The sequence below is a fragment of the Gavialis gangeticus genome, unplaced genomic scaffold (assembly GCF_001723915.1).
Source record: "Gavialis gangeticus isolate Ggan-Ray unplaced genomic scaffold, GavGan_comp1, whole genome shotgun sequence".
Lineage (NCBI taxonomy): Eukaryota > Metazoa > Chordata > Crocodylia > Gavialidae > Gavialis > Gavialis gangeticus.
The window spans coordinates 38,848,948-38,859,297 of record NW_017728993.1 but is presented as its reverse complement, the minus strand read 5'-3'; the positions used below and the strand labels follow the sequence as shown (position 1 = coordinate 38,859,297).

Below are 10,350 nucleotides of genomic sequence, written 5' to 3'. Positions count from 1 at the left end.
GTGCCCTTTGCACATATTCAAATGAGATTTGTTAGAAGAGTTTGGCAGCCAAATTTTGTAATGACTCCTTCAGCACTCAACACATTGCAGCCCAGAGCTGCAGGGGCTCAGTAGGACCTTCATTTTGTTTATTCCTCTTAGCTGCAAGAGATAGAAATTCCTTTACATTGAATCAGAGATAGTATTCAGTACAAAAGGAACACTGGTTTCTAACAGAGGTATGCACCTCTCTTTGCTAAACCCAGTGAAAGATATAGACTACTTTTCTTTCCTTGCAATTTTATCAGCAGTAATCCTATTGACTTCCCTGAAATGGAGTGGAGACTATCACTCAGCATGCCTGGCAGTTGCATGACTGTCATGAATCTGTTTACGGAAAGACACGTGCTTCACTGATTGTCATTGAATTTGGATGCAAAAAGAGCCTATACTGACACCGGTGAATAAAAGACCAAGCCCTTGTTCAAAAGGAGCTTCTGGACACTTGTCCTTAACAGGAAGAAGTTCAAGAAACTGCCCCAAGGAAGGTCAAGAATACATCTGCAAAAAATATGTCAAAAAAAGCTCATAGAAATCTTTGTAGCATTATACCATCTGAGTTCTTGTCAACTACCTGAAGAATGCCTTGACATGCCACCAAAGCTCTTGCCAATTCCTACCTCTGGCTGCTATAGAAAAGAAGATAATATAATTTACAGCTTCAGCCTTTTAGGAGGGGGAAAACTTCTTCCCTGGATGCCTTGTGATCCTATTTAGAGCCAGTAGTCTATAAAGTAAAACAAACACTTGGAGAACAAATCAGAATGGGGTGGCAAAGTAGAAGGGATACAAAACCCTGAAATCCAGTGGAGAAGGTTATGCTGATCTCAAATACACCATTGCAGGTGAACAGTTAGTCCATTTAGGAAAGGTTTTTACTTCAGCATCCAAACCAAATTCAAAATGTGGTCACATATAGATTTGGTGGGGAGAGCATCTTGTAGTTTAAACATTGGATTGAAATGCATGTAACCTGGGCTTGATTTGTGATTTAGATGGACTTCTTGATAAGTCTTTGTAACTCAGGAACTCCTGAGCTGACTTTAAGCTACCATTCATTCAGACATTAAAGTTGGCCAGAAAAACAAATCATTGACAGCACCATAACAAATAGCAGCTCTGGCAGTTCATTCAAGGCTGTGATTGAAAGTGGGATGAACAGTCTTTTCCAAATCAGTTCCACGGTAACTCCACAAAATGGACACACTCCACAGAGGCCTTCTGGAGAACTATAACTGCACCATTTGTCCTTAATTTTCCTGAAGTTCAGCTTGAATTCAATCAGACATGGAGTCATTTGGGCTAAAAGCAGCTATGAGTTATTGAGACATTTCTTAGTAATTCAGTGCATCTAAGGGCTTTGGCAAGGAACAACTCATGGATTTTTTTTATTTTCACTAACCACCTGCTTAATATTTGGTCACATATGCCAAAAAAAGGTTTCATTTTTTATTCTAGTCCAGACAATGGCACTTCAAACTAGTGTGCATTTTCAGGTCATTTTTAATTGGTGTTAAAATTAGCATGTGCTTTGAGAAGTCACACATCAAGAGTTAATAGCCCCTGTAATGTGCCCCTACAGCAGTGGTGGGCAAAATATAACCCACAGGCTGGATCCAGGCTGCCAACTGATTAGATCCAACCCATGGGCAGACCCCTCCAATTGACTGGATCCCAGCTGCAGCTACTCCTGCAGTACTCCACATGGAGCTGAACATCACCCAACTCCTGCCCTGCGTAGCCTGCACTGCGCTCCAGCCTGTGCCTGCCAATGGCCCTGGCCTCAGCCAGTGCGCACAGCTTCCCAGTGAGGCTGCTTCCAGTACAGCTGCAGGTGCTCAGGTACTACTCAGCTCCCCCTGCCTCCCGCAGTGGCACCTCCTCCTGCTATGCTGCTGCGGGGTGGAATGGAGGGGGAGGAAGGAGCTCTAGCAGGGCAGTTCCTGCCCCATCACATAGGACTCCAGCTCCTGGCTGTTTTCCACCCACTCAGCCACCTGCAGGTGGCTGCTTATTGCACTAGGCAGGTGGTGCAGGTAGAAGGTAGCCAGCTGCACACTGGGGCTGGAGGAGGAGCCAATCTGGAGCTGCACATTAGGGGCAGGAACCACTGGAAGCTGAGCAGCACCCAGGTGGCTGCAAGTGCACCAGCAGCAGTCCTGCCAGGAAGCTATGCATGCTTGCCAGGGCTGGGACTATCTGGTGAGTGTAGGCAGGCTGCCTGACACGCAGCAGTGCAGAAAGCCACAGGCTGGATGGGGAGGCAGGAGAGCAGACCCGAACCTGTACTGCACCGCTCAAGTGAGCTTTGTGACACACACCCCATCCCCTGCCTTTCCCCACCTCCAGCCAGGTCCTGGGACCTTGCACATGGTCAACCTCCACCTTTCCCCCCACATACACAGAAAAGAGGAACCCACCTGCTGCCAGCACTGCCACTCTCTGGGCTAAGTCTGGAAAGTAGTAGCAGCCCAGCAGCAGCAATGTCTGGGCAGGGGGGTTCCCCTTCTATGCCTGCTCCTCCAGGACAGCACAGGCACTGAAAGTGAACGAGGGAACACAGGGGCATGCCAAGGAGCAGAAGAGACAGGAGCAGGTCGGAATTCCTGAGGAGCAGGGGAGGAAATCCAGGGTAGGGGTTGGGAAAAGGGAGGGCAGAGAAAGGGCACAGGGACTGGGAAGAGCCCAGAATGGGAGAGAGGGGGAATTCTTACCTTTAGGTGCTCCCCCACTGTCACTGTGGGGGAAGATACAGTAGCTGGGAGTGGTGCCTCCTGGGATGCTAGAGGATCACTCTCAACTGATTTTGCATCTATGGAACAGTCATGTGACTGCAATACAAGCGAGCTGCCTAAAACAAGTTAGTTCACTTCCATCTAGGATTATCTCTATCTCCAAGCCATTCAGAGGGTCCTTAGCATGTTTCCTTGCCCTAATGTGTATACACTGATGGTTTAGAAACCCTTAACGTGTGTATGTTAATGTGCAACAACACCCTTATATTATTACTTGTCTCCTTTTGACCAAAATAAGGATCAATACCATGTAAACATTCCACAAACAGGTATTGCTATAACTGAACACAATTAGATTGAAAATTTCCCTAACACTGCAAAACATAAATTTTAAGGTGCAAAAAACTGATTTACTGAACTATTGCAGTGTAAGTTAATTAGGCATCTAGTTATGCTGAACAAAAATAAAGTTCACCAAGCCAGTTTATTTTAGAAAATATCACATTTTAAGTAAAACCAATACAACACTTACATAAACAAGACTTAATTTTTTTAATATGAAAACTTAATTCTTATTTGGTTAAAAGGCTAAATTGGTTAAAACGCTAAATTAAAAAAAATTACGAGTATGCATATCTGATGTGTAAACTATATGACGGTGCAGTCAGTGAGCACAAAATCCCATTTCTACTCCTATTTCTTATGTATAAAATGTAAGCACAACTTTGATGTGTATACTGACAAATGGCAGAATCCAACAAGAGGGTGTTAAATCACTGAATGTTGAATAAAAAGAGTTCATAAATTGAGTTAGAGAAGGGGTTGGCAATTTATAACCCAAGGGCCAAATCTGGCCTATGGAGACTTTGGATCCAGCCCATACAGTTGCTCCAGAGTTGGGCAGCAGGGGCTTCAGCGGAGGGGGTGGAATTTTGCCCATGCCACTCCCTGCAGCTGGGTGGTGGGAAGTGGCGGTGTTGGCAGCTGGGTCCTAGTGCCAGTTCATATCAGACATACGCTGAGTCATTCCATTCCATCCCGCCCCAGCCTACCACAGGATAACATTGCATCTCTGGGCTAGAGAAATCTGTAGTGGGAAATTTTGTTTTTATGTATTTCAATATGCTAGTGTTTATCTACAGACAGTAAAAACACTGGCATTTCTAAAACGTTTTATTGCTACAAACTGGTACATCTTATCACAAAAAGCTACAAGGCATAACACGTACTAATATATAGCGTGCAATTTAGTAAAAAAAAAAAACAAAACCAGCCATGTTCACAGCACAATTTTTAAAATGTAACCATCCTTGCACTAAGGGGTAAATATTATGAGCCACATAATATTTTATGCCATTTAGCACTCTATTTAAACCCAAAGAGTTTTCCTTTTTTCAAGTGATTAGACTATAAACTAATATACCTAATTTTCAACAGCAAAGTAAGAGAAAGGAAACTTAAAAAAAATATACAGCACCACTTTTAATCAGCTCTAATAGTTGGCTTGCTATAAAAAAAATTAACTAAATAATCTACTTCATTTTAAACAAATGGGAAACAGAAATTCTCCACATAATGGAATGCATGCACAGGGTGGGGGGTTTTAGACAACTCTCTTATTTGAACCTATTTTGAAAGTATCTTACAGTTTGCCACTATGGAACAGAAATAAAAAGGTGTTTTCCCCACTTCAATTTTCTCTCTCTCTCTGCATTTAGTTATCTCCAGTGTGGTCAAGGGTGAAGTCAGTTTGTTCTTCTGTTTCTTCCTCCTCTTCCTCCTCCTCCTCCTCCTCTACTTCCTCTTCCTCCTCCACTTCCTCCTCCTCTTCTTCCTCCTCTTCCTCCTCCTCCTCTTCCTCCTCAACAGCTTCATCAGCCTTGTCTTCTTCCTCTATCTGCTGCTCCTGAGTCTGATCACTATTTTCAAACGGATTTTCACCCTGTAGTTGAAAAATTAGAATATTTTGAAACCTGAAACTCCAAAAGGGAAACTGCTCCCTCCACATACAAAAACACATGGATTTCCAAAACTCATAGAGGACTACATCTAATTTTTATATTTTATAAATACACAATTGAATATAAAGTGAAAAACTGAAGAATACTCTTGAGATTTTAGGGACTGGCTCAAATGAAAACAGAACTTGGCACATAACAGTTTGAACTGCTGAAGATCATAGTACAAAAGGGTTAAACTACAGATCAGCTCAAAATTTCAGTATCACTTTATTATTTAATTCAACAGATAAACTGAATACTGAAAATGTCATAAAGCACAAATTCTTCAGACATAAACAAGTGCTCTGCTTTTCTGAATTAAAAGATGACTTCAGAAAAAAAAAACTTTTCTGCTATCTTCCCGTATTTGAACAACATCCATCTATTCATTCTCACAAAGACAATACGACTTTTAAAAAGCAAGCTATTAGACAAAATTAAAAATAAAGTTAAACCTTAAATGAATAATCATTTAGCTAGCTTGGAATTCAGAGTTATCCTTGGGGAAACAGGAAGCAGCCAAGCAGATTTCACAAATAACTGTATTTTAAATAAGTTAGTCATTTTAGCTGAATGCTCCACCTATTCAATTGGAAAAACAAGAATAGAATGAAACTCAATTTTCATTTTTATTTTATTATACAATTTTAAAATGATAAAATAAGTAACAAAGGCAACGGAATGATGTCAGATGGGCAATTTCTGCACAAGGTGCCTTACTGCTTAAAATGAGATAGCATCAATTTAGACTAATTATACAAATGTTAAAGAAGCATTAGTCTTCCAAGAGTATTACTTGGAATTATAAAAAAAGTAAATGGAGGAGGGGCAGACAGGACACAGAGCTTCTGTCTTTTTGTTTGCGTGTAAAGAAAAGAGACAGACAGACAGACAGACATGAAAGTGTGGATTGTTAAATTTATTTGATCATTAAAGACAGTATCTTTCAGTGTAGACTAGTGATGGGAGAACTCAGAAAAAATGAACAAAACTAGAATAAAAACTCAGTGAGACTCACCAAAGCCAAAAATAACCCCACACATCCCTGATATATGAAGGTTTAAAAAACAAACAAAAATACATTCAGCTAGATTTATGCTTTTTCCTGTACAACAGGACTGTCCAAGGACCACACCAGGAATGGTCATGGCCCCATCTCATATACCTGACTGCATACTTCCCCAGCACTGTGCAGGTAGGTGGCTCACTGTGCCCCCTCCTAGCCCCAGCTGCAGCACCTGTGGGAGGGCTACTCCCACACCCTCTTTCCCGCCTTCCCTGCAGGCTGCACTCAGCCATGCTGCTCTGCCCTGCCCCCTGGGCAGAAAGCAAAAGCCAACAAAGGGCCAACCAAGGGAGGGGAAGCCTGGAGATGCTAGCTGCAGCTAGAGAAATGAGGGAAATGCTGGCTAAAGGGAGCCCAGGGGTTGTAGATTAACCCTCTGTAGGCTTCATGCAACTCTCAGGCTGAAGGTTGGACAAGCCTACTGTACAAGAAGCCTGGAAAGAAAGGCAAATACAATTTTCTGTAGTATTTTTGTCCACATAAATGTCCATGTGTTCAAGCCCAGAATCTCAAGTCAGCACTGCCTACTGGGTGACTAAAACACCCTCATCACAGCAAAGGAATACAAGGCAAAGCAGCTCTGACTACCATTCAGTTCCTTCATCAACACAGACATCAAGTAAGGACACTACTACTAGTTGGGAAGGAGGGACCATCTTGGGATTCATGTAGACACAGGGTGTCAAACATACAGCTCACAGACTGGATCCAGCTCATGGGGCTCCTGGAGGGTGTGGGTGGTGGCGGTGTTAACTCATGCAGCTCTCTGAGCACACACGGTTAATACCATGATTGCCAACCCCGCCACTGAATTTTGGAGTATGGAGCCCTGTTGGAGACTCATTTCAGCAGAGGCGGTGCAAGTGACCATCTTAACCCCCTGCAGCTCCCTGAGCTGACAATGGCTCAGGCATCCACAGCTGTTAGTGCCATCACTCCTTGCCCTGCCACAAGAGTTGGGTCTGGATCTGGCCCACATACAGTCTTGCAGCCCAAACGAGTTGGATACCCCTGGTATAAACAAGCATCAAAGATATTTAAGAATTACTTGAATGCTCTGTGGACACAAATACTATATTTACTCAAATAATAAGACACTATTATAAGATGACCCCCCTGCCAATAATTAGATTCTATATATGGAAAATTTATAAATGTGTTATGATTTTCCAGGTACAGAATCTAATTATTGGAGGTCTGCCTCGAATATGTCCCCCTCCCACTGCTACGGCAGGGAAAAATAGATCTTGGGGTCAGGTAGCCCTTGCCCTCTGCCCACCACATCTTTTCCCCTCCAGTCCCTTTCCCCCCTTCCTTACCATCAAACCCTGCTCTCCCTGAGCACATGGAAGCGAGACGCAAATTTGAAAATACTGACCTAAAAATAAATATATCTATAGTAATGTGTATATAGGGAAATAACTACAGGTACTCATAGACTGAAACCAGCTGTTCTTGTCGTAAGTCCTGGGATCCTCCAAAAATGTATATACCATTGAGGTGCAAAGCAACCTGGTCCAGCTCTACCTCATGGAGGGCAGGGCCACACTAATCATATGCAACAGAAAGGGAACAATACAGGGATTCTAAATAAGCTGTTTGGGACCCCACTCAGTGACATTTCCCAGACACTTAAAACTGGTTAAAAACAGGACCCAGTGGAAATGGGAAAGAAAGGTGCAGCTCAGCTGTGGGAATGGAGAAGTGCAAATGTATTCAGAGTAGTGGCTCACTGTATCTTGAAAGAGTCAGCGCTGAGGGGAACTGAATTGAACAAATGGACACTACTATATACCTTATTCAGATGGACTTAACTAACTTATCCTTGTGGTAGGCTCCCTTCAGTATGTTTGCCTATATGGGCCATGTGTTTTATAGTCATGCTCAGTGTTTGCTGCATTTAATTAACTTCACAGTTGGTTTCCATTACCAAGCACATGTTGCTTTTGGCAGTGTAATGATAAACAGTCTATTTAGTGAGCTTCCTTGTATGCAAACGTAAGACATGGGGCTTATCCCCTCCCCACCCACCCATGTTGACTGGGGGGGAAAACTTATGTATATTTGAGTAAATGCAGTTATTTTTGTATCTTCATTCACACGTAGTCTCCATTTCACAGGAGGATGTCTGCAAAATACTTTTGTTCAACTTAATGTTATGTCCGAGTTTGCAATCCTTGCAAGAGCCTATACCATGCTAACTGTTATTTACTCACTTTCCAACCTGTAAAATGAGGATAATCACACTTAGCTTCTTTTTAAGTCACTTTGAAACCTACAGATGAACAGCACTTTCTAAAAGCTAAGCATGTATTATTCAAGCATTAACAGTGCACTTGAAGTTGAAAAAGCTGAATGCCTCTCTTTAAGCACTGAAACACGAAGCTGGACAAACAGGGAAACCCCCAAATAAAAGTCAGTGCTAACAGTTTTGGAGGACACTGGGACGTCCATTAAAATGTTAGCATATCAGACTAGGAGGATATTACATTGCTTAGAGCAGGGGTGTCAAACATCTGGCCAGTGATGCTGTATGATCTATCCCGTGGGTCGCTGGACCAGCTCCAGCCCCAATGGCTGCATGTAACACATGGGCTAAACCCCGTGTCACATATGCTGACATGTACAGCTTGCCCAAGCTGGGCTTAGCCTTGTGGGTACTCTGCAGAGAGTCCATCCTGGTCCAGCCCACACATTGGCTCCACCAACCCAGAGGGCCAGATGAGTTTAATACCCCTGACATAGAGTAAGGGTCAAAAACCTTTTACTAATGATGGGCCATAGCCTGGGCCTCAGCTGCTGTCGCGTCACTGATCCCATGCTGCTGGCCCAATCATCCCCACTGTGCAGAAGGCTGCTCTCTGCACAGAACAGAGAAGCTGGGGCAGGAGTAGGGGAGGAACTGGCTGGCTGTTAATAAAATACAAAGTAGAACATGGACTAGACTGAATGGCTGGGGATAAGTACATTTTTAGCAAAACATGAAATGGATCAAGTATTCATGGGCCAGCTGTAACTTCTTTGGAGGCTATAGGTTGCTGAACCTGGCTTGTGGCCTGGAAAAATGCAGGGCCAGAAGAGAGAAACGTATTAAAAATAGCATCATCACTGGGATTGTGGAAGGAACAGAGTGATAACACAAACGTTAGTTAGCATTACCTTTTCCACTGTCATCTTACCTTGACATACAGTTCATATCGTGCTTTCACTATTGGGTTATTCAAGATACTAGTAGCAGTCAGTACACTCTCCCTTTTTATTTGTTCTCTGTAGGCCTATGAAACAGATTTTAATATAAATACCTATTACAACCTGTTGCATGTAAAAGAGATCTGTAAAACAAATTTAATTCATGCCACGCTAATTAGGATCTTCTAAATTAGGGCCAATGTTTTTCTCTCAGGAACTGCTACCTCTTGACAAAGGCCCGATATGTACAATCAATTAATCCAAGCCAGAGGATTTGTACGCAGCCACAAGCTTTCTCCGGCCCAAGGGGAAAAATTAAAAGCTCCTCTATTCTATAAACTGTAGCTATGTATTTAATTCTGTTTCTAATATATGGTTAACCAGACATTGAGCTCTAATGCAAAAGTTAATCAAAACCATCTTTACAAGAGAGCATGTATACCTACAGTTTTATAAATAACTACAAAACTAAATTATAAAAACACATTCTCTGAAACAATGGATGCATCAACTACTACAAATTAATATTATTTTCAAACTTCCTACTTGCCAACCATTTTTTTATTTTTGTTCTTTTCTATTAAAATAATTAAATTTTAAAAATCATTTTAAATTTGTGGCAACTTTGTATTTCTAACATTAGTAATTCTAAACAGTTCTTTTTTCAGACAGAAAACTCTTCTTCAATTAAAAAGTGATTAACAATTAGAAATGCCTTCCCTCAAAGAAGCATGTGGATTCTGCAGCACTACCCAATTCAATGAATGTACACCTGGCACTGTGCATGCACTGTGCGGATTAAAAGGACCTTTCGTATTTGGTATTCATTCCTGTCTATTCCAAAATGTAAGTGAACAAACTATTTTTGCATTACCTCATCTAATGAGGACTTTAATCAATGTGCTGTTCCAAGAGTTCCAATAAAGTTCCTGTTCCAAGAGTTTAAATAACTAATATTCCTACAATTTCATTTCAGCTATCATCCCATGCATTTGATCAAGAGCTAGTGCTCTTCAATATTTAGTACAGTAAATTTTCGTACTAGCTTCAGTATTTAGAGGTGGGAAATGAATGTGCATCACCACTAATTTTCTCCTGATTCTTGTTGGTAGCCATCAAACAACTTATTCATAGTTTCATAGATTTAGGGTCGGAAGGGACCTAGTAGATCTTCTAGCCCGACCCCCCGCCAGGGTGGGAGAACAACAAAACCCCAAAACAAAAACGGGACTCAAATGAGTCCAGCCAGGTAGGCATCCAGCCTCTTCTTAAAGACCCCCAGGGTAGGGGCCAGCACCACTTCTCTTGGAAGTTGGTTCCA

The 10,350-nt window shown here is 42.1% G+C and overlaps 1 protein-coding gene across 2 annotated transcripts in view; it reads right to left on the bottom strand.

The window, feature by feature from the left end:
- Positions 1-3,929: 3,929 nt before the first annotated feature.
- Positions 3,930-10,350, bottom strand: part of ZNF326 (zinc finger protein 326) — a 33,349-nt gene continuing 26,928 nt past the window's right edge. For both annotated transcript variants that reach the window (XM_019501581.1, XM_019501582.1), the window contains 2 exons: positions 9,020-9,115; positions 3,930-4,716 (listed from right to left, as the gene is read on the bottom strand). In XM_019501581.1, coding sequence (XP_019357126.1) covers positions 4,489-4,716; positions 9,020-9,115 — 324 coding nt within the window. In that variant the 3' untranslated portion in view covers positions 3,930-4,488. The remainder of the gene's footprint in view (positions 4,717-9,019; positions 9,116-10,350) is intronic.